Source organism: Emys orbicularis, chromosome 3 (assembly GCF_028017835.1).
Source record: "Emys orbicularis isolate rEmyOrb1 chromosome 3, rEmyOrb1.hap1, whole genome shotgun sequence".
Lineage (NCBI taxonomy): Eukaryota > Metazoa > Chordata > Testudines > Emydidae > Emys > Emys orbicularis.
In genome coordinates, this window is record NC_088685.1 from 71,651,367 (window position 1) to 71,676,686 (window position 25,320).

The window sequence follows — 25,320 nt, forward strand, 5'->3', positions numbered from 1 at the left end:
ATCTATTAAAACAAATTAGAGTGGCCCATGAGGCACAAGAAGGAACATAGTACAGCTTAAAATTAGTATAAAAAGTTATGCAATGGATCCTAGTTTTTAGTTCAAAGCTGAAGTGTGTATAAAGATGTTTTACAACAGATGGATTTTATATAATCAATGTATCAAAATTCTGATCAGTCAAGTAGCATTAAAATTAAGTGTTTCCTCCATTTTCTGTTTATTAGCATGATAGATGTTAATTTTAAACAGTAACACAGTGCGACATGTGGAAACTGACTAGAGAAATGACTGATATTTATGAAAAAATGGACCAGTATATCAAATTAAATAAAATGTATGAGCCTGGGAATATTATTCTGGAATACTTGTCAATGGCATGGGTGTCGATGCGCATGCTGACGTATCTCTGGCTTTTCCTCCTGCTTGAACTCCTTTCAGAACCAAGTGTCAGCTGCATCATCATTCTGTCTTGTTTATCTCCATTCTCAGACACATAGTGTCCCAGTTCATTCATATCCCCATCGCTGTAGCTGCCGTCCATCATCATGGGCCGGGGCTGAGGTAGTCCGCAAGTACAAGGAAGCTGTGAATAAGGTTGAGTGTAGTTATATGAGATAGTTCCAAATACCTATCTGGACCTGATGCTCCTCCTCTCCTTACATAGGCAGAGGGAGCAAATCCTGGTGAAAACCAGGCTGCTGGGGGAAGAGGAAGAGAAAGCAGTAGCAATGGAGTTGGGCAACAGCTCCCTCTGTAGCATGCCCTTCCTGGGGACCTTTTCTTCCCTTGGTGCAGATGCTGCAAGGAGCGTGAACGAGGGAATCATGCTGTCAGGGGTGAGGGAAAGCAGGGCTGTCCCTGGATCCAGCTGGATGGAGCCCATTTTACCTTTGTAGCCCCGATCACTGGGCTTCACGTTGTATAATTTGTAGTATTTACCATCTTTCATACTCTTATATGACAACAAAGGATGGGATTTTATTTGTCAGGTTACTATAAAAATTGTGAAGGATTGTCCATGCTGGAAGAGCGTGGTAAGTTCTAGGACCCTACATAAGAAGATGGGCTCTTCTGCTGAATCAGCCAAATATCATGTGTTACAACTAGGGCTGTGCATGAACCGCAATTTCTGTTTCTCAGGAAATTCTGCTATTTTGAAATTTGCTTTCATTCTGAATTACCTGCAAAACAAACTTTTTGTGTTGTTTCATCTATTCCTTTTTAAAATGTTATACTTTATAATAATATAAGTTTCTACAAGACAAGTTGTTGCAAAACAAAAAATTGAGACACTTCGTTCTGATAGGATTGAAGCCTAATTGAAATACTTTGGTTAGTTTTTTTCTAAGCAAAATTTTGTCAAAATCAACATGTTGCCACAGAATTTTTGATTTTGACGAATTGGCATTTTCCAACGGAACAATGTTTCAGTGGAATATTTTCAACCAGCTCTAGTTAGAACCCTGTGTAAAGATGCAGAGATTCCTAGCATGAGAAAGCAAAGTTGATAGGTCCTGTTAGCTCCACTCCAGGTTATAAAGAGGGCTGGAGTCTCTCCTTGAAGCAGAGGGAACTATGGGGAAGGAGAGAAGGAACTTGCAGGGAGAAAACCTTAGGAAAAGCGAAGCTCAAGAGGAAAGCATAGGTGCAGGATTTTGTTGTTGTTAAACATAACAGCAAAGGCAAAGGCATAAATGTGAATCATCGCAGTCTAGACTGTTTCTGGAGAAGGGTGGGAACTCCACTTCTTTACAATTACAAATATTCCTGAGAGGATTCCCATTTTTAATGGCACATTGTAAACAGAGCCTAAGGTGTGTTTGAATCTTCCTTGTTATCTGAACACCCACTCCATTCACAATACTATTTCTATCTGGTGCTATTTGCAAGTTAGTCTCTTAACTACAAAAAGAGAGAATTTAAAAGAAAAGATACCAAAAAGTCACATTACAATATGAATAGGGATTTTGTCCAGTTGACTTTACATGCTGAAGAAACTTCAGTGGGATAGGGTTCCAGATAACATTAGCTAACCTTTAAACTGTCTAACAAGGAACACTGTACTGATACTTTTTGTACACGCTCTATTCTTCTAAGGAAGCTTAGATTTTTCACATTGTGGATGCCGACTTTTGAAGCATGATCAGCCCATTCAAACACCTATTTCAATTACATACAACAGCACTGGACCTATAAACTCACTTTGTCTCGCAGTTTCCTGTCTTTCCGCTCTTGCACCGTTGTCAGGTAGTTCACTGCTGCATATTCCAACACTGAGAGAAAGACGAACACAAAACTGACCCAGAGGTAAATGTCCACAGCTTTGATGTAGGAAACTCGAGGCATGGAGGCGTTTACACCAGTAATGATTGTAGACATGGTCAGTACCGTAGTTATTCCTGGGAACACACCATCATCCATTCAGACATAAACAGTGAAGACAATTCAAACTGTGTTCTTTACAGCAAACATGAGGCCCTATTTCTGAAGTTCTAGTTTATCTTTAAAATGTCTTTTTTCAGTTTCAGAGGTGGCTTAGTGGTATCCAGAAATCCCTGATTTCTAACTCTGATTCTCATACTAAGGGGTTGTCTTCAGGACAAAGTTAACTGTGTGTTCTTACTCGAGTGCTGTCCCTAACCCGAACTTCCATCCACACAAAAACCTCTTGTCCAGATGCTGGGGTGCTTTACACAGGAGGCAGTTAACGGGAATAAACTGCCTCCCGTTTGACTGCTGCCAACCCTCAAGCTTCTAACATGAGCACTCTGCAGTGTGGATGCAGGCGAAGCAACTCGGGCACTGTTAATTTTCCAGTGCCTTTGCACAATTCCCCCTAGCCTGGGTTTTTGTGCCATCTGCCTACTCCCTGCTTCTGCACTGGGAGTCACCTACCAGCTCATATACGTTGGTATACATTTGAGCCTCATATTGCACATGGCTTGCTATACCTGCAGCATTTCTATTATGCTTCTACAGCATATGAACAGAAGAGCTGGTGCCAGGGAGATCATATTCCCACCATCCTGCCAGCTGACCAGAGACTGACACCAGGGTTTTGGTGGATCTCTGGTGTGAGGACAGCAAGCCATGATTTGGGGGGCAGGACACAAAATCTACAGTTCTATGATGTCATCTCCAAGAAGCTAGCTGAGGAAGGGATCTACCAAAAAGGACCTCAGTGTCAAGAGAAAATTAAATCCCTCAAGAATGAGTAGCAGAAGACCAAATGTCATAGTACCCAGCTCAGCAACTCCCCAAGAATGTGCCAAAAGTGAGCTCCCTTGGAGGCAGAGAGGTTAAGGGCCAGAGTCTGATAGCTTTATTCAGGCTGAATAGTACATTATTCTGTGAGAAATCCCACTGATTCTAGCAGGATGTCTCATGGATGAAGGTACTATTCAATATGCCAGAGCATGAGAATCTGGCTGTAATTAAGTTGCCTCCTGCTATTGTTTGCCATTTGTAAAATAGGGATAATCCTATATACCTCCCTCACAGGCAGGGCTGTTAGCAGGATTAATTACTTAATGTTAGTAAACCGCTTTGAAAATGAAAAGCTCTACATAAGCACTATGTTTTTACTTTCTATTGCTGTAACTCTCAACTAGGTTTCTAAGCTTTTGATATCACTGCCTTGTTATAAATGTGAACCATTTTGTAATAAAAACATGAATACATATGTTCCATTCATATCTGTTCTATGTCTATACATATTCTCTCCATTAAGCAGGTTAATTTGCAATAAATAAGGCCCTGATCCTGGTTCAAGTTGAAATCAGTGGGAGTGGGATTGGACTCAAAGTCTGTGAGAAATGTTAATAATGATTAATTAAGGATAAGATATTTAGAACATTAATTTTAAAGGAAGGGATGTGTCTAAGATCCCAATCTTACAAAGTAAGCCAAGGGGTCTGCCTGCATGTAGTTCATTACAGAACTGAGAGCTAAATCCCATAGACTTCTTTGAAAATATCACCTAATATTTTAATTCCAACAATAGTTAATTTTATTGTAAAGAAAAATGTTGTAAGATTGAACAGAGAGTTGCTGATGCTGGTTTTCAACTCTTTTTCTGCTAGAATTTGTAAAGTGATTTGAGACCTATGGATGGAAAATGCTCTGTACTTGCTATGTATTATAATTAGGGCTGTCAATTAATCGCAGTAAACTAAAAAAAATTAATCGCAATTAAAAAAATTAATCATGATTAATTGCACTTTTAAACAATAGAATACCAATTGAAATTTATTAAATATTTTAGGACTTTTTTCTACATTTTCAAATATATCAATTTCAATTACAACACAGAATACAAAGTGTACAGTGCTCACTTTGTATTATTTTTTATTACAAATATTTGCACTGTAAAAATGATAAAGAAATAGTATTTTTCAATTCACCTCATACAAGTACTGTAGTGCAATCTCTTTATAATGAAAATGCAACTTACAAATGTAGTTTTTTTTGTTACATAAGTGCACTCAAAAACAAAACAATGTAAAACTTTAGAGCCTACAAGTCTACTCAGACCTATTTCTTGTTCAGTCAATCGCTAAGAGAAACAAGTTTGTTTACATTTTGGCAGATAATGCTGCCCACTTCTTAATTACAATATCACCTGAAAGGGAGAACAGGCATTCACATGGCACTGTTGTAACTGGTTGTGACGTTCCCCTGGTGTTATCTGGACCCGTGATCGGCTAGGTCACTCCAATCCTTGACTGTGGGAGCCAGCCTTACCCTGCTCTGCTGTGAGAACCCCCACTCCCGGGCTGTTCACGCCACAGCTTCTGGCATGTAAGCTGCTCCTTGGATTATGCAACCGAATGACACTAGCCAATACCTCCGGTCCCAGACACAACCCTAGGAACCTCCGTCTTGCAGTGTCCAATTATGCCCACAGGACACTGCAAGCTTATATGAATTCATCAATTTAGCAAAGAAATTGATATGTACCAGGCTTGTTATCCCAAGGGGAGCCTCTGACACATTTCAAACCAAATGCACTGCTTCAGGTAGAATAAACAAACAAATTTATTAACTACAAAAGAGAGATTTTAAGTGATTATAAGTCAAAGCATAACAAGTCAGATTTCGTCAAATGAAATAAAAGCAAAACGCATTCTAAGCTGATCTTAACACTTTCAGTGCCCTTACAAACTTAGATGCTTCTCACCACAGGATGGATGGTTGCCCTTCAACCAGGCTCTCCCCTTTGATCGGCTCTTCGGTCATTTGGTGGTGATGTCTGTAGATGGAGGTGGAAGAGAGAAGAAGAGCATGGCAAACGTCTCTCCCTTTTATCATGTTCTTTCGTCCCTCTTGGCTTTGCCCCCCCACTTAAGGGTCAGGTGAGCATTACCTCATCATAGTCCCAAACTGTCCAATGGAGGGTAGATGACTCACTCGAGAGTCCAACAGATCCTTTGTTGCTGCCTAGTCCGGTGTCCTTGGTTCCTGTAAGGCTGGGTTGGGTTTGTCCCATACATGCCTTGATGAACTGCCCCTCTGTTTTTGGAGAGTTTTGCCTGGGCTTGTTTTAAGCCATGAAGACACATTTTCAGTCTCATAACTATATACATGAAATTACAACCTATAACATTACTATAACAATGCTCAGTGCATCATGAGCCTTCCAAAGACACTCAACATAACAAACTTTGCATTGGATACCACACAATCATATTATAAGGATGAACATGGGGGTGCCGGGAGTGTTCCCCTGAGATACAGAGTGTCACAAGGTATTTACGTGTCAGATGCGCTAAAGATTCATATGCCTCTTCATGCTTTGGCCATCATTCCAAAGGACATGCTTCCATGCTGATGACACTTGTTAAAAAAATAATGCGTTAATTACATTTGTAACTGAACTCCTTGGGGGAGAATTGTATGTCTCCTGCTCTGTTTTACCCTCATTCTGCCATAGATTTCATGTTATAGCAGTCTCAGATGATGATCCAGCACATGTTGTTCGTTTTAAAAGCAGTTTCACTGCAAATTTGACAAAATGCAAAGAAGAAACCAAAGTGAAATTTCTACAGATAGCTACAGCACAGGGCCAAGATTTAAGAATCTGAAGTGCCTTCTAAAATCTGAGAGGGTTGAGGTGTGGAGCACACTTTCAGAAGTCTTAAAAGAGCAACACTCTGGTGTGGAAACTACAGAACCCAAACCACCAAAAAAGAAAAACAACCTTCTGCTGGTGGCATCTGACTCAGAGGATGAAAATGAACATGCGTTGGTCTGCACTGCTTTGGATTGTTATCGAGTAGAACCTGTCATCAACATGGACACATGTCCTCTGGAATGGTGGTTGAAGCATTAAGGGACATATGAATCTTTAGCACATCTGGCATGTAAATATCTTGCGATGCTGGCTACAACAGTGCCATGCAAACACCTGTTTTCACTTTCAGGTGACATTGTAAACAAGAATCAGGCAGCATTATCTTCATAGAATCATAGAAGATTAGGGTTGGAAGAGACTTCAGGAGGTGATCTAGTCTAACCCCCTGCTCAAAGCAGGACCAACCCCAACTAAATCATCCCAGCCAGGGCTTTGTCAAGCCAGGCCTTAAAAACCTCTAAGGATGGAAATTCCACCACCTCCCTAGGTAACCCATTCCAGTGCTTCACCACCCTCCTAGTGAAATAGTTTTTCCTAATATCCAACCTAGACCTCCCCCACTGCAACTTGAGACCATTGCTCCTTGTTCTGTCATCTGCCACCACTGAGAACACCCAAGCTCCATCCTCTTTGGAATCCTCCTTCAGGTAATTGAAGGCTGCTATCAAATCCCCCCTCACTCTTCTCTTTTGCAGATGAAATAAGCCCAGTTTCCTCAGCCTCTCCTCATAAGTCATATGCCCCAGCCTCCTAATCATTTTCGTTGCCCTCTGTTGGACTGTCTCCAATTCGTTCACATTCTTTCTGTAGTGGTGGGCCTGAAACTGGACGCAATACTCTAGATGTGGCCTCACTAGTGTCGAATAGAAGGGAATAATCACTTCCCTCGATCTGCTGGCAATGCTCCTACTAATGCAGCCCAGTATGCCGTTAGCCTTCTTGGCAACAAAGGCACATTGTTGACTCATATTCAGCTTCTCATCCACTGTAACCCCCAAGTCCTTTTCTGCAGAACTGCCACTTAGCCATTCGGTCCCCAGCCTGTAGCAGTGCATGGGATTCTTCCATCCTAAGTCCACCTTCCATCCTATATCCACCTTATAGTCCATTCATCCATACTAGACAGTATCAAAAACTTTGCTAAAGTCAAGGTACATTTATCTTCTGCAAATGTAAACAAACTTGTTTTTCTGAGCGATTGGCTGAACAAGAAGTAGGAATGATTGGACTTGTAAGCTCTAAAGTTTTACATTGTTTTACTTTTGAATGCAGGGTTTTTTGCTACATAATTCTACATTTGTAAGTTCCACTTTCATGATAAAGAGATTGCACTACAGTACTTGTATTAAGTGAATTGAAAAATACTAATTCTTTTGTTTTTTACAGTGCAAATATTTGTAATAAAAATAAATATAAAGTGAGCACTGTAATCTTTGTATTCTATGTTGTAATTGAAATCAAGATATTTGAAAATATAGAAAACATCCAGAATATTTAAATAAATGATATTCTATTGTTAAACAGCACAATTAATTTTTTTAATCGCTTGACCGCCCTAATTATAATTATATAATAACAGAATGAGAAAATGAATGCTGTGTTTGTTCTTCACTATGTTTTTGGTGTGCATCTGTCATTTGTGATACTGACTAATACAGTTAAAGTGTTGTTAGGGTAATAAAGAAGAGATGAATGGGGTCAGCCTATCCTAACCTACATGTGTAAGTGTGAGCAAGAGCAGTAGATTAATTCAGTGGCTGATTTCTAAGCTATGTGACAATGTGGTATGGCATATATCAGAGACCGGGGGTTGATGCTGATGAGATTGTCTCAATAAGTAGGTCTTTGCTAGTGTATGATCACTCAGGTGTGCCGATTACAAGATTATTTTTACCTAAAGGGACCCTGGCAGGTACAGCTCTGCGATCAATCCAGAAAGACACCCAGGACAGCATGACCATCAAAGTGGCAGGGAAATAGGTTTGCAGCAAGAAGAAGAAGATGTGGCGGCGTAAAGTGAAGTTAATGTACAGGCGATTGTACCACCCTGTACCACAGAGAAAAGGAAAAAAGGATAACTAACACCAAAGGAAAACCATCCACAAATACAATATAGGACATTTTGAGATCATTTCAACATCCACAGTGGAACAGTGCTATACTTTCTTATAAGAAAAATACTACAAGTGACCACTACAGGTTCATCTCCATTTAAGAGCAGAGTGGATCTTAATCAAACCATTCATATTCTTGAAGTCTCATCACTTCACAGGACTGGACCTTTAGAGCAAATATCACACCTGTTCTAGAAAGCCCCCTGGGCAAGGAATTCCTGTTGCAGTCAGTTCTGATTGGAATAATGGGAGTTCTATGCAGAGAGGGCTTATAGGATCGGAACCTTCATTGTATATATAATTCTAACAAATGCACCAGATAACTATGTGGATATAAATTTAAAATTGCCAATTAGCTTTGCATCTGCAAATCTTCCCACACTTCAGTCAAGGACATTCCCAATTACTGTGAGGTCCAGCTGTAATGCTTCCATACAGGGATTATAATTCTTTATATAACACCACAAATGTACCATTACACAGCACTGCACAAAGGGAGAAGCGTGATTGTGGCAGGGTGTACCAGGCCCTGTGGTCCTACCACATCTTGCCCCGGGAAAGGGAGCAGAAGAGGTGAATCCTCAAGGCTGCCTAGAGAGGCTGCAGGGAGCAGCCAATCAGAGACCACAAGCCTCATATAAAAAGGAGCTTCTGGACAGAGCAGTTCAGTTGCTGGCTGGAGCCAGCGGACCAAAGAGGGTGCTCCTGGCTGGCTGCTGGAGGGCTGGACAGATCTGTGCTGTCTGGAGCCAGGCTCCAAGGATGGTGCTCCTGGCTAGGTGCAGGAATTGCAGTACCTGGACACAGCAGTTGCTGGCAGGGACCAGGGAGCAAGGAAGGTGCTCCTGGCTGGTTGCATGGACTCAAGAAAAACTTCAGCCCTGAGATAAGGATGAAGGTACTGGGGCCGTGGGGAAGTGGCCCAGGAAAATGCAGCAATTAATAAAGGGATGCAGCAGGCAGCTGCTACTTATAGAGTCCCTGGGTCAGGACCTGGAGTACTGGGCGGGCCTGGGTCTTCCCCCCCCCACCACCAGCCACTAGGGAAGTGGCTTATGAAGAATCTCCAGGGAGGAAGCCCTGGTGGCACTTCTCCATACCAGAGCAGGGACAATTTGAGAGAGAGCCCAGAAGGCGTGAGAGACAGTTTGAAGGCTAACCCAGGCGGGGCTATAACCAAGGTACTGCAATAGGCCTTGTTGGACTGGTAGAGGATTGAACCCAGGGACGGGACTGCAGGCTGACACCAGCAGAGGGCACTGTGATAAGCTCTGTTGGACTGATTGAGGCTCGAGCCCAGGGATAGGGCTACAAAGACTGTACTGAGGGCACTGAGGTAGGCCCTATTGGATCACGTACCCCAGAAGGGGTCTGTTTTGTGTGTTTGTTTCACACATGACTGTGTGTGACTCGGACGGATGGCTGAGTCACTGGAAACCTGCCAGAGAAGTTAACTGCCAGGTGCAGCTAGAGAGAGAGTGCAGGCACACACACACGATAGTAGGAGTTCATGTGAGGTGAGTGGGCCCCATCACAAGTGGTACCAGAGTGGGATCCTTTTGGCCTGACCCCTGAAAACAAGGGGTACTACAATGGAAGAGGTGATCCGCCTGCTAGTGGCAGGATAGCAGCAGCAGGTAGCACTATGCCGCAGAAGAAGCAGACCCAGGCCCTGCTGATGCAGCTGTTGGAGAACCAGCAGAACACTCAGTTTGCAGCACAATATCGATGGCAAGAGACCCACTCCAAATAGCAGGTGTGGATACAGAGATGCTTGAGCCGTATCACACCCAGTTGGTTTACCAGGCTGGAGGCCTGAAGCCCAGCCGTGGAGATGTTATGGGCATTTAAGAAGGGGCTTGCCCTGGGGTGAATGAGGGAGGAAGGGCAAGGCTTAATTGCTTTGATTGTGGAGAGGTGGGCCACATAAAAAGGTTTTGCTGCAAGAGGAAAGGCAGGGACCCCAAGGATTAGCCAGATGAGAAGAGAATGTCTGATGGTGCAAATCCCTATTGCTAGGGGCACCAGAGCTGACACCAGAAACAGTGAAGACTATCAGGCCTGGTCTACACTACGACTTTAATTCGGATTTAGCTGCTTTAATTCGAATTAACGCTTGACCCGTCCACACAACAAAGCCATTTAATTCGAATTAAAGAGCCCTTTAATTCGATTTCTGTACTCCTCCTCGACGAGAGGAGTAGCGTCAAAATCGGTATTGTTAATCCGAATTAAGGTTAGTGTGGCCGCAATTCGAAGTTATTGGCAATTCAATGTTATTGGCTACCCACAATGCAACGCTCTGGAAATCGATGCTACTACGGTAGCTTGGACGCACACCACCGAATTAATGGTGCCTAGTGTGGCCGAATACATTCGAATTTATAAAATCGGTTTCCTAAATTCGAATTATATAAATTCGGATTAATCCTGTAGTGTAGACATACCCTCACAGTGCAGCAGATCCACCCTGTGAAGAGTGTAGGCATACAGAAGGGAATCACTCAGGTCACTGAGGCAGAGCCTGCTGGTCTCCGATTGGCTGTTCCCTGCAGCCTCTTTAGGCAGCCTGCAGAACTCACCTCTTCTGCTCCCTTTCCTGGGGCAGGGTGTGGTAGGACCATGGGCCTGGTACACCCCGTCACAGTGATGAACAAATAAGTAAGTCCAAGTTTGCAATTCCGCATGAACTTTGCCTATGCTTCAGCCCTTGTAGGAAAGGGAATGCCTTAGACCATTTGCTAGTGAGTCCTTTGTGGCCAATTGAAGGGAATTTTTATGGGCCCCAGAGGAAGCCACATACCAGTCCATCTCGTAAGGGAGAGGTAAAGTTGATCTCATCTGATTGGGGAGGGAGGGGAGAAAGCAAAAATCTATCATAATTTCACAACTTTAGCAAAATTCAGTTACCTGTACTGCTGTAAAAGGCAAGCTTTGTGGTGGTGTGAAACTCCTGTATAAGGAACTGGGATAGCGATATCCTCTCATCTGTTTTTAGGGAATCATTCCCATTCTTCCAGTACAGCATTAGATCATCTTCAGTGTAGGCATCTAGGAAAATAGGAGTAAATCTTTGGTGCAGTGCAATTATACCAAATAGTATTGACTCTACAGTTCAGAATGTGTCAATATGTCTTCAAAGGTAGGTACAAAAGCGTTGGGGGAAACAGCAAATTTTCTGCCAGTTTGGTCCAGTATTAGTGATGGTCATGGATGATTGTGCATGTGATTATGGTTAGGGCTACAATTTAATTATGGGTATTTTTAGTAAAAATCATGGAGAGGTCATGGGCTATAAACAAAAATTCATGGCTGGTGACCTATCCATGACTTATACTATAAATACCCCTGGCTGAATCTTGGGGGGGTGTTACTGGGGGGGGGGAATCTGGGAAGAGGGGTAGCCGGGGTCCACTGTTGTGAAGGTGGGTGTCCCGGGGGGTTGCTGCTGGGTGGGCGGGGCCAGCAGCACGAGCTGCTGGGGGCCGCCGGAGCAGCAGCTGCTCCAGCCGCCCGGGGACTGCTGCTCAGGCAGTCCCGGGGGCCAGCTGCACCAGCTGCTACTCAGGTGGTCCCGGGGGCCAGCTGCCCGGGGCTGCTGGAGCAGTAGCTGGTGCGGCTGGTCCCGGGGCCGTTCCAGCAGCGGTTGGTGTGGCTGGCTGCTGGGCCACCTGAGCAGCTGGCTCTGGAGCCAACTGCTTGGGCAGCCCTGGGGTCAGCCACACTGGCCACCACAGAAGTCACGGAGGTCGCGGAAAGTCACGGAATCTGTGACTTCCACAACCTCCATGGCAAACACGGAGCCCTAATTATGATAACGGATCATTCTGGTTATTGTTATGAGTTGGTTTAAGCCTCGTTATGAGTGGAGTTAAAATCTTGTGGAAACTGCTGTGTGAATGCACCCGTCATTTAAAATGGTTGTAAGAAACACTTAAGGCCTAATAGAGTCTGACCACACACTAGCAACAAGGGGGCAGAGGGTTCCCTCCTCTTCTGACCAGGTAGGTGAGTGAGTCTGTGGATGTGAAAAGGTAGCTGAGGGGGCAGACAAGAAACTGAGACTGAGGCAGAGCAAGAAAGCCAAGCAGGAGTCTTCAAACATGATGTGACCCTAGAGGATCCCTAGAAAGGGCTTTTGGGTCTAGGGTTGGCTAAAGAGGGTTGGGGCTGGAAACAAAGAAGCTATTCCCTTGTTTTGGTTCCTCCTGTGTTCAGAGGAGCAGGACTTGTATACATCTTGTAAATAAACAAGACTGCATCAAATAAAATACCAGCCTCCATCCATTTCTACTCTCAACTGGAACATCCTCAAGGCCCCAAAATTTGACTAGTTGCTTGGGTGAAAAAAGTGGTAACTTTGATTTCAAGATGCCTTAGCCCTGCATCTTCCAGAGAGTTATGGTGACTGCTGTGGGACATAATAATCACCTCCTTCCTTGTGTTCCAATTAGATTTAGTTGTCTAGTCTTGGGTTTTATACCAGGGTTAGTTATTCCCAGAAAAAAGACAAACAAACAAAACCCCACCCCAACCCCAAAAACAACTGTTAAAGCAGCATTAAGATTGTAAATGCTTCTTAACAATCCAAGGGGAAAAGTACATCAATAGAATATAGTTGTTTAAAAATACACCTCTACCCCGATATAACGCTGTCCTCGGGAGCTAAAACATCTTACCGCGTTATAGGTGAAACCGTGTTATATCGAACTTGCTTTGATCCGCCAGAGTGCGCAGCCCCCCCCCCCCGAGCACTGCTTTACCGCGTTATATTCGAATTTGTGTTATATCGGGTCACATTATATCGGGGTAGAGGTGTATCTATGTATGAAAGCCAGGACATTCAAAGATAGGTCAGATTTAGAAAAAGGAGCTCCATGGGGATGCTAGTTTGGATGTATCTTTAGTTTATACTCTGGATAAATTCGTGACGCATATTAGGTACATTCATTTATTTGTTGAGTAGTACAGTGCAGTGGGATTAGCTGAGGTAAACCACACCTACGATTATTGTAACTGAAAGAGAGTGGAGAAAAAGCTTTCCCAGTTGTTTTCAGTTTGTGGACTTTGGTCGGACTTGCAGGTTGCTCTGCACTTCTGAAAAACAGGCCACTTCCTTAGGTGTCTTACATAAATTTAGGAGCCTAATTTTAGGTTCCCATATTTGAAAATATTGGCCTACATATGTATCCTGTTTACTTACAACTTTCAATTTCCAGTGAACACGTCTGTGTGTCCAGGGGGAAGCGACTGAAATCCATGTTGCACATTGCAGTTACTGTGACCCTAGAAATGAAAAATACATGTTTAAAAACTTTGTTCTCTTTATGAATGAAAAATGGTAAAGGAAAAACAAATAAAACTGCAAGTTAGTTTTGTATCAAATAAAATATAGTCCCTACATTTTCAAATAAACCCACATATTACCAGGGATTGAATTAAAAGGGGAAAAAAATGCTATTAGCCCAACTTCTGCCCACTTGAAATGCCAAGTATCTCTTTTCAGAGAATGCCAGCTTTGTCATCTGCTTTCCAGTTGTAAAGAATAGTTTATTGATATTCAGATAACCATCAATGCATTGGCAGTCCTACGTGTCACCGTTCAGGGCAACTGCACCTGTATTTCCCCCTCATGGTACAGCAAGAAACTCACTCAAGGCTCCAGCTTCTCAGTCATCACCTCTCTTGGGTGGAGACCCATGTCTCTCTGCCTCCTGACCAGGGTATTTCAAGGCTACACAGGTCCCTTCCTATACTCTGAATTCCGCAGCAAGTCAGAATGGCCTAAGCAGGCCTGCTTTGCTTTCTCCTCAGTGGCTAAAAACAGCATACTTGCCCACAGTTATAAGTTAACATGCAGCCCTTTCTAAGCAAACATATTTATTCTTAAGGTGAAAGAATTACAGAAAAAACATTTAAAACAATACCAGAACCTACAAACATGCTAATAAATTTACCAGAGTTCACCCCAACTCCAACAATGGCTCTGGTAGAATTCTGTCCTTCAAACAACACCAAGGGAATTTGTCTATGGTCATAAGTTCATAACAGCTTTTGCTCAGAACAAGAACCCACAATCATAGATTGGCCTTTCCATTTTACAGCTGGGGATTTTAATAGAGATTGTGAACAGGTAGCCAGACAATGGTTTTCTACTCAGGGCATAGCTTCAAAGGGTTGGGTCTGGAGATGGGAATTTGCATTTACCTCCCCCCAGGTATTTCTTAGGAAACCCACTCTACTGTGCCTGTCTCAAAAGTTCCTTCTTGTCTGGCACATTGTTTAAAATAGTCCTTTGAAGCTCATAACACTTTCCCAGGGTTTACACTGGCCACGTCTCCCTGCCGAAGAAGTTACATACAATCCCACAATAATATATACATTTTGCATTTTTAATACAACGGACTCCAAAGCTATTTAAATGTAATTCAGTAGGATCTCCCACAGATATTGCAGGAAATGCCATGTCTGTCACACTATGCAGTGGTGTAACTGGGCCCTGGTACAAGAATAGGTTAATGGGGCCCTTTTCCAATTCTGAAATCTGTCCCCCTCCAGCTCCTCCACAGCCCCAGTACAGCTACCCTGTCCCCTGGCTCCTGCCTAGCTCCACTCCAGTTCCCGTCACAGCCCCAGTCCTGCCCCGCTGCCTCCCCAGCTCCTGTCCAATTCTCCCATAGCCCCAGTCTAGCCCTCTCATCCCCCAGCTCCCTCCTAGCTACCCTCCAGACTGTTTTCTCCTTTCCAGTTCTGATCCATCCCTCCCAGCTCTCCTTCAAACCTTCCTTCAGCCTCCAGTCCAGCCCTCAGCTCCCCAGCCTTAATCCAATCTCCCCTCCAGGCTCTTTTAGCTTCCCTTCTTCCCCCCATCCTGGTCTACCCCCCTAGCCCCATTTCAGGCTCTCGCAAACCTTCCCCCAGCTCCTCCCCTCGGTCCCCTTCTGCTCATCTCCAACCTTCCCCGCCCCCATCCTCCCAGTCCTGATCCAGGCCTCCTGAATTCCGCTCCACCCCATTCCCCCACCTCAACAGCACCAATCCAGCCCCCAGCTCCACCCAGTTCTGTTCCAACTCCCCTCCCTGCAGCTTTGATCAAGCTACCCCAGCTGTCCCTCTCTCCTGCTCCATGCAAAATGGTTGATGCTTTTCCTTGCATTCGGTCTCTGGGGGGGCTGTGTCTTCTGTCTCCAGGGACCCCACATGCCCCCATGCATCCCCCAGCACACTTCCCCCTTTTGCCCTAGCAGGCCCTGCAATTCCCCAGAAGCCCCTCTGGTTGGATCTCAATAATCTCATGGGCCCTGGGCTGCTCCACTTGCACCATTGTAGTTACATCACTGGTGTTACTGATGAAGTATATCAGTATTCTGTGAAATGTTATCAATGTTATCACAGTCTAACGAGCTATCATTTATATCATCCACTAGGGGGCACAGGTAATACCTCTAGTCCTACTAAGTTTGTTTGAAAAGAAAATACATTGAAATGCTCCACCTTATAAATCAAAAGCTCTGGCCTTGCTAAGAAGAACTCATTATTTTATTTCTTAACAGGCTAGTTTTGTGTTTTTGTACAAGAAGCATCAGGTAATTATAAACCCAACTGATATAAACACTGGTGGTGGAAAAATAAATGGGAACAATTTTATAGATTATAGTGAGCGAACAATCTATGAACCATAACAAGTTTAAAGACAGTCAACAATTAGATTACTGAGGATCTAACAGAGCCTGCTCTTGTAAACCCTTATGTTATTAATCTCTAGTCACATGTGTATTTCCATTGATGTCACTCTCATTTGTATTTGTTACTCTTTGAAAGCAAGTGTGCTCAGATTTCTTATTTAGCTTGTGGTGCTGTCTAAAACGTGACAGGTGCTTTCCATACACAGTTGAAGACACAGTTCTGGACCCAAAGAGTGAAGATTCTTACAAAGTCAAAATTTGGTGAATATACAAAGTGATCAGGGTAATGCTAGGCAGTCAGCTTAACACTTACATGGTTGTTTATTGTGTTTAACTTTAAAAACAAATTCCCCTCCCCCCGCAACTCAGCCCTCTTGTCCTTCTCCCCTTCTAGTCCTGCTCAAAGTGCAAATCTCAATGCAACCTTACCTCTGGAGTTGCTTAGTCACCTCCATAATAATGGACCAAATCCAAACACTACGAAATCTGGGAAAGTTCTGATTGAACCGAGGTCTGGATTTAAAACCACCTAATTTGGGAGTGTGTGGATCTGGGATTTTGTTTTGATGCAGTATAGAGATAAGATGTTCAGATCCAGAGAATTCAGAACCTGAGTTTGAATATGCGGTATAAATTCAGACTAATCGCTAAACAAAACGTTTTACAGTGCTTTAAATTTTAATAGTATTAATCTCCTTTCTTCAGTGTTTATAAAGTGCCCAGCATGTTGTCGGTGCTACTGGAAACAATAATAATAATACATTTTACTATTTAGTTTGCCATTTAAAAAGTGTAATACTATTTTTGTGTAGGGTGGTTATAACTAAACCTTGTAAATTGTGTGAATTTATGTGTGGTGAGATTGGAGTGTCTCAAATATTCTTAAACTCAGATTCTGTACTCCTTAGCCAGCCAAACCTCTCATTGACATGGGACTTTTTCTAAAGTGTCTGTGCCAGATATTACTAAGTGGTACAGAAACACAACATGTTCTTTACATCCTATTCTTGCCTGCTCTGGCAAGTGGAGCAAGCATTTTTGACAGTAGGGGAGCTTTCAAATTTTCATCAGTTTTCAAATTATGTTTTCTGCCAAAGGCATTGGAAAAAATATTAATAATCAGTTACACATGTATCTAGTACATTTTGGCATGTCTGAAAAATCCCAGTTAGACTCTAGCACTCACCACAATACAGACTGCATTACTGAGGGTAGATATTGATTTACCAATTGCTGCCAATGTAAGAATTGTAATTTTTAGTCTCTTTGGGTTTCTCGGGACTTTTGGTATTTCCTTTGTTAGCTTAACATCCATAGTTGGACTAGCTGGATAACCTGGCGTGACCGAATGCACGCCTGTATTCATACTCTACATACTACTGTAATAATCTTTGTACAAAATATAGCTTGTGAGGTATCATCTGAAAACCAATAGCTCACTGGTCAATAATATCATGTTGAAACCTATGTAGAAACATTATGTGTAAAGTTACGAAATCCCGCTGTATGATGTTAAAGGCACATGTTCAAACTGACATAGCCCTGATATGGTTGAACTGGTCAAGCAGGTCTGTCTTAAACAAATGGGTGTGTGTTTACCTCAATTTGCATATAAGCAGTAAACAGAATCCTCAGACAGTGAGAGGAGGAAGAAAGAAAACTAAGAAAATCTGCATTTGAGCATACACAGGTGAAAAGAAACAGCATGAAGTCTCCTTCCGACAACAGATTCCATGTCTCCTTGCTCTCAGCTGGAAAGAACTTTATCTAGGGGTCACTCTCAGGAAAACGCATTTCAAAGGGTGACTGCACTATACAAGTGAGGGGCAAAACAACTCCAAGTTATCTCTCCCTATCCACTTCTCTTTTCTACCTAAGAAGATAAAATACACAGTCTATAGACTTTGGAAAGCAGATCCTAGCCTAAGAGTTTGGTCAGCAATGTACTGAAAACACGTAGTAAGAACTTCATCTTGAACCAAGTCTAGTTTGTTAAGTTTAAGAAGCATTTTGTCTTTATTTTTCTTGTAACCATTTCTGACTTTAATGGCTCATAGCTTGTGAGTACAAGTAATCTCTTTGTGGTTAAATAAACTTGTTTTTTCTTTAATCAAAGTTTAACCAGTGTTGTGAATTGTTTGGGTAACTCCATTTAAGGTGGCAAGCTGTTGAGTACTGATCCCCTTAGAGGAGCAATGTCCAGGAGAGGGCTGGACAGTGCAAAACACATGTTTGTGTGTGTGTGTGTGGGGGGGAATCTGGGCCTCGGAGTGTGTTGGGTTCACCCTGCAAATAGCAGTGGTGCAAGTACAGTGGTATGGTCCGGTACCCCATACCAGTAAGATATTTATAGCTGGTACGGCATACTGGAAAGACAGACAAGGAGCCCGCCCCTAGCCCCACCCCCAGCCCTTACACGGAGCTGCATCTCCTTTGTCTGTACAGCAGCCCCCTCAGAGGACAGGGCTGGGGGGCTGGGGCTGGGGGCGGTACAGTCACCAGAGGAGCTGCCGGTGTTCTGCTCCTTTCCCCACTGGGAACCGCAGCGGGGAAAGGAGCATAATGCTGACAGCTCCTCTGGTGTGGCTGTACCGCCCCCAGTCCTGCTCTCCTGGGAACTGCAGTGGGGAAAGGAGCAGAACATGGGGCCACCGGGCAACCCCACATTCTTCTGCTCCTTTTGCCGCTGCGGTTCTGGAGAGCCTTGATCTCCCAGGAATTGCAGTGGGGAAAGGACCAGAACGTGGGGCCGCCCAGCGGCCCCATGCTGGCAGCTCCTCCAGCATGGCTGTACTGCTCCCAGCCCTGCCCCCAGCCCTTCCATGCAGCTGTGTCTCCTGTGTCCTCCTGCCTGGGATCTGTACAGCAGAAGTCTCCAGCGCAGCGGGAGGAGGACAGAGCACCCCCCCCCAAGGTAACGTGGGATGGATGTGAATCATGGGAAGGGGACGGGGAGAGCGCAGGGGCCCAGGCTGGGGTGGTGTGGGGAGGAGTCACATGGTGGGGTCATGTGGGGGAGGTCATGTGCCCCCCCATTTGTGTCCCTCCCATGAGTGCAGTGTACCGGCAAGAAATGATTTCTACTTGCACCATTGTCAAATAGTAACAAGGCTGGTGAAAACCAGAGTGTGGCTGGTGTGTTGCTGACAGGCTGCTGAGGCCAGAGTTGCTGGACCAGGGCTGTGGCTACACACAGATTCTCAGGATGTGACCTGCATGCTGGCAGGTTGATTGTGAAAAAGCCAAGTTGGAAGCTACAAGAGCGAAGCATTGGGGCACCCAAGGTTGCATGGCAGGGGTAACAGAGCCCCTCACTGGTCTGGACTGCACCCCAGAATGTCAAGCCTGTCATGGTTTAAATTACATCTGTCATTATGCTACTTCATGGCAGTCTCATAGAACCAGTATTTGTCAGATTCTGCTTCTTTTTAATGTAATGTCCTTCAGAGAGATATAATCTGCACTTGCATAGCTATATAGATGATACTCACCTATTCACATTATTCTTACTTCAGAGTATCCTACGGTAATTTTATCTCTGACCAGTTCTTTATGGGTCATTTGGCAATATCTGTCCCATAACATCCTGAAGCTGAAGTCAGGAAAGACAGAAGTACTGATTATTGGCTCTGTCAGAGATTGCTGAACGCTACTCATTCGCTTGATTATGTCACTGATTCTATCTCCATGTACAAAAAATAAAATAAAATAAATCAGGAGTTCTATCTGTTATATCTGCATCCCATATTCTTCAGTGATATTATTATGATATGATTATGGCATAATTATGATGCATTTTGTACAAAATGGGTCATGTGAGGTGTCATTGGAAAAGTTATGATTTGCTGAATATTGTTATCCTATTTGTATGCATGTATCAGTTTTGGATCTAAAGTTAGGAATATTGACTATGTATCTGTATTTCAAATGTGCTTACTCTGGGTGACACCCACAATTAGCCTTTCTGGTACAACAATGAAGAAGCCAGACAGTGCTGATGGCCCATCAGCAAAGACAATGGACTCTGGAAGAACATAACCTTCCTGTGAATGTTCCCGACAGCCCGAAAGTAGTGGTTGCTATGACTCAGCAAGGTATGCAAGGGCATGTGACCAGGCCACATGACTCTGGACTCCATCTTGGGATGTCCGTGTTTTTCCACAAACTGAGTTTGGGACTAAGAGTTCCCGCCATATGCTAAAGCTATGTAAGGCAGGGAGTGACATAATCTGTTGTTCTTCACTCCCCACACAAGAGGACTCCTGGAAACACCTAAGGAACAAAGACTGAACTGGGAGAAGTGCTGGACCCAGGCTAAAGGGATTTCTAGCCCGTGTATGAAAAATCTGGGGATTCCAAGCTGCAAAACAAGTGTAATTTGTGCCTTAAGAATCTGCAACCTGCTTATATCATCAGTGAGGGTGAGAGATTGTTAATTCAAATCCTATCTTTCGAGTATGTTAAGCTTAGTTTGCGTTTACTAGGTAATCTGTAGTTAATAATTTTATTTTATGTTTTAATCTAAACCAGTAAATTTGGAGTGAAGTGCTTGGGAATCTTAGTTCAGGGGTCTGTTGCATTTCCTTTTCACATTGAGGGAGAGGTGAACTCTATGAGCTTACGCTATACAGTTTCCTGTACAGCACAAGATCATATAATTTTGTGTTTATATTCCAGAGTGGGGGGATGTGACTGGGGAGATGGTGGTTATCTTGGTTGTAGCCTCTCTATTGTTGGTTCATGCAGTGGCTAGTCAGAGAGCCTGCATGTAACTGCAGCTGGGTGTGTCCCTGCCTATGTGAATGCTGGTGGAAGTGTAGGACCGGGAGCGGGTCTACAGTTTGTCACAGCATCACAGTGTGAGAGGGAGCCCAGGCTGGTGAGTCAGAGGGCTCAGCGGTACCCAAGTTCCAGTTGGCACTCCAGGGGGAACCCTCACAATACTATCCTCAGATTTACTGATGGTCAGGTATCTTAGGTCCATTACTCAGACTTCTGTTTCATGTATGAAACTTTGTCAGGCTGTGACCATTGCTGGGAAAAAGAGATTTTGAACTACTAATCTTTGTCTTTTCAAGGCTAGATTATCATAATTATTTTCAGAAGTTTTTATTCAAGTTCTATTCTCTTCTGATGCGATTATTATTAATATCTAAGTAAGTGTCATATTTGAGTTGCTCCAGCTATAATCTTGAGTTAGTGGGAGCCAGGCCCTTTTGTAGCTATATACCCTGGTTACAGAGTTCATGGCCTAGTGATCAGATGCCTGGCCAGCGGGTGGCTGAAGGACTGGATAGAACAACATGAATGACATGTTGTGATCAGCGCTCTCTCTGTGAGGACTGATGGACCAATCGATCAAGGTGACATTATATAATGCCCTGAGATTCTCTTGTTTCCTTAGTTTACCCCTGAGTTGGCTTGCTGTCCTAGGAATATCCTTCAGAGACCATGGCTTGCTTTTTTTTTTTCTTGGTGAGTTATCAAAGGAACTGCTCTTTGTTTTAGGAGAGGATTAAGCACACTAGGAAATGGGGCACTGCTGGAGGGACATCAGTATTTAAATCTGCCTTATCGGCTCACAATCCAGGTGGCACTGCAATGGGAACTTGATAAAGTACAGGTAGGAACTGAAGAGAAACAGTCAAACAAAAAAGGGTCCAATTCAATTACATCACATGAAGACAGACAAGTAAATATTATAATTTTTTGGGGGGGTCAACAAACATATGGACAAGGGTGAGCCCATGGATATAGTATACTTGGACTTTCAGAAAGCCTTTGACAAGGTCCCTCAAGAAAGGCTCTTAAGCAAAGCAAGCTGTCATGGGATAAGAGGGAAGGTCCTCTCGTGGATCAGTAACTGGTTAAAAGATAGGAAACAATGGATAGGAATAAATGGTCAGTTTTCACAGTGGAGAGAGTAAAAGCAGTGTCCTCCAAGGATCTGTACTGGGACCAGTGCTGTTCAACATATTCATGAATGATCTGGAAAAGGGGGTAAACAGTCAGGTGGCAAAGTTTGCAGAGGATACAAAATTGTGCAAGATAGTTAAGTTCAAAGCTGACTGTGAAGAGTTATTAATGGATCTCACAAAACTGGGTGACTGGGCAAGAAAATGGCAGGTGAAATTCAATGTTGATAAATGCAGAGTAATGCACATTGGAAAACATAATCCCAACTATACATACAAAATGATGGGGTCTAAATTAGCCATTACCACTCAAGAAAGAGATTTTGAAGTCATTGTGGATTGTTCTCTGAAAACATCTGCTCAGTGTGCAGTGGCAGTCAAGAAAGCTAACAGAATGCTAAGAGCCATTAAGAAAAGGCTAGATAATAAGACACAAAATATTGTAATGATATTATTATGCAGGTTTGCTCACCCAATCTCAGAAAAAATATATATTAGAATTGGAAAAAGTACAGAGAAGGGCAACAAAAATGATTAAGGATATGGAACAGCTTCTACATGAGGAGAGATTAAAAAGACTGGGACAGTTTAGTCTGGAAAAGAAGTGACTAAGTGGTGTATGATACAAGACTATAAGATTGTGAACGGTGTGGAAAAAAAGTGTTATTTACACCTTCACGTAACACAAAAAACAGGTGTCACCCAATGAAACTAATAGGCAGCGGGTTTAAAACAAACATAAGGAAGTACTACTTCACACAGTGCACAGTCTGCCTGTGGAACTCATTGCCAGGGGATGCTGTAAAGGCCAAACGTATAACTGGGCAAAAAAAACAACAACGAATTAGATAAGCTCATGGAGGGTAGGATGGTCAGGGATGCAACCCTATGGTCTGGGTGTCCCTAAACCTCTGACTGCCAGAAGCTGGGACTGGATGACAGGAGACGGATCACTTGAGAAACTGGCCTGTTTTGTTCATTCCCTCTGAAGATCTGGCACCAGCCACTGTCAGAAGACAGGGTACTGGGCTATACTGACCATTGGTCTGACCCAGTAGGGCTGTTCTTAAACTAACACAATCAACTAACATTGTGAATGCAACTTTACCTGAGGCTATAAAGTACCTTCCCATCTGGCTGGACCCGTAGCATGACGTTGTCAGTGGTGGTGTCATGGATAAAGGAGCGCTTGGAATGTACAAAGAACATGTCAGGAACCCAAATTTTTTTCACTAGCCTGCCATCAAATGTCATGCTTTGGTTGTTGGTGCTTGGGAAGGACAGTCTTTCATCTTTCCAGTAGTGTCTCAGATAAAGGGTCATGGTGAAGTCCTGAAAGTAACCAACGAAAGAAATAGGTTTCACATTACGATTTATTCTTTGTGAGGAACATTTCACTGCATTTAGCACCAACAGTATATCAATTTATACAACCTAATTTAAATGGGAATAATTATAGAATCATAGAAATGTAGGGCTGGAAGGGACCTTGAGAGGTTATCTAGGCCAGCCCCGGCACTGAGATTATCCCTGACAGGTGTTTGTCTAACCTATTCTTAAAAGCCTCCAATGATGGGGAGTGCACAACCTCCCTTGGAAGCCTATTCCAATACTTAACTAACCTAATAGTTTGACAAGTTTTTCCCAACATCTAACCTAAATCTCCCTTGCTGCAGATTAAGCCCATTACATCTTATTCTACCATCAGTGGACACGAACAGTTGATCACCCTCCTCTTTATTAACACTCCTTAATATATTTGAAGAGTGTGATCAGGTTTCTTGCTCGGTCTTCTTTTCTCATGACTAAACATGCCCTATTTTTTAACTTTTCCTCATAGGGCAGGTTTTCTAAATCTTTTATCATTTTTGTTGCTCTCCTCAGGACTTTCTCCAATTTGTCTACATCTTTCTTAAAATGTGGTGCCCAGATCTGGACACAGTACTCCAGCTGTGTTTATTTTCAGGAATTCCATTTTCCTTTATGAACTACAAGTTCAGCACCCAATCCTGCCCCACTGAAGTCACTTGCTCTCCTTTAACTCCTGAAGACTGATTAACTGTGGTCCAAAGACCCTCCAAATGGAAAATCCATTTATAAAATATATACTCTTGAACTTATACAGTGCTTCTCAGTCTGTAGGGTAGCCCTCTAGAGGGTAGACACACTAATCCACTGATGGAAGGTCAGGGCCGGCTCTGGCTTTTTTGCTGCCCCAGGCAAAAAAGCCTCCGCCGCCCCCCCCCCCCCGCGGGGGGGGGGGGCGGAGCCCGGGGGGGGGCGGCGAGCCCCGGCGGGGGCTCCGCTCTCCCGCCGTGGGGAGGGCGGCCGGAGCCCCGGGGCGAGGGTGGCGAGCCCCGGCGGGGGCTCCGCTCTCCGCCCGGCGGCCGGGGGGAGGGCGCCGGAGGGGAGGGCGGCCGGAGCCCTGGGAGGAGGGCGGCGAGCCCCGGCGGGGGCTCGGCTCTCCCCCCGGCGGCCAGAGCGCCGGGGGCAGGGCGGCGAGAGGGCGGCGAGCCCCGGCTGGGACTCGGCTCTCCCCCCGGCGGCCAGAGCGCAGGGCGGGCTCGCCGCTCTCCCCCCGGCACCCGGGGGGAGGGCGGCCAGAGCGCCGGGGGGAGGGCGCGGGGGGGGGGAGGACGGCCAGAGCGCCGGGGGGAGGGCGGCGAGCCCGGCTGTGGCCCCGCTCTCCCCGGCGGCCCGAGCGCCGCGCCGCCCCCCTCCAGGTGCCGCCCCAAGCACCAGCTTGGTTGCCTGGTGCCTGGAGCCGGCCCTGTGGAAGGTGAAGGCAGTGGGGTGGAGAAAGCTACATGACTCTAGATCCTCCCTCTCCCCACCTCACATTCCTGTGGCTAATAAGAAAAAGAAGCAGGTGGCTCCTAGAAACCACCCGCCTTCCATTCTTGCTCTTGCAATGGCTCTTCATGCAGCCAGCCAGTGGAGTAGCTCCCATGCACAGTACTGTGCTGAGAATAAACTGGGAGAGGGCAGTGAAATGTGGGAGCCTTTTCTAAATTTCGTCAAGAGACGGGGCAAATCTAAAAACAAAAGGCTGTGCAAAGAGAATGTGCAGTCTGATGCAGAGCCCTGTGCAGGCAGGCTGCAGATGGGATCCTATGCATGAGGAAGATTGTCACTGTCTTTCTGAAACATGCAAAGCAGAAACCCTCCAAAACATGACTTAGCTGCAAGATGAGAGAACTTTCACGTGTGTAAAACATTGTTGAGTCCACAATTTTAAGGCCTCCAATTATTTTGTTGGACATATTTCCTCGCTTTCATTTTAAGATTAAAAAAATATACAGGAGGCCAGACCCTGAGCTAGTGTAAGTTGCCAACACTGATTTGCCCCAGATGAGGATCTGGCCAAAATTGTGGAATTTGTTGGTCTTATTTTTTATTGTTACATTTCTACTTCTCTAGACTTAAAAGACTCCAACCTAGTGTGGGAAGTGTTTCTATTAGGGCTGTCAAGC

At 44.3% G+C, this 25,320-nt stretch overlaps 1 protein-coding gene across 2 annotated transcripts in view; it reads right to left on the reverse strand.

Moving 5' to 3' along the window:
* Positions 1 to 295: 295 nt before the first annotated feature.
* Positions 296 to 25,320, reverse strand: part of LOC135875929 (gamma-aminobutyric acid receptor subunit rho-1) — an 83,906-nt gene continuing 58,881 nt past the window's right edge. For both annotated transcript variants that reach the window (XM_065401013.1, XM_065401012.1), the window contains 6 exons: positions 22,956 to 23,179; positions 13,451 to 13,533; positions 11,158 to 11,298; positions 8,028 to 8,180; positions 2,203 to 2,399; positions 296 to 583 (listed from right to left, as the gene is read on the reverse strand). In XM_065401013.1, the coding sequence (XP_065257085.1) occupies positions 296 to 583; positions 2,203 to 2,399; positions 8,028 to 8,180; positions 11,158 to 11,298; positions 13,451 to 13,533; positions 22,956 to 23,179 (1,086 nt within the window). The remainder of the gene's footprint in view (positions 584 to 2,202; positions 2,400 to 8,027; positions 8,181 to 11,157; positions 11,299 to 13,450; positions 13,534 to 22,955; positions 23,180 to 25,320) is intronic.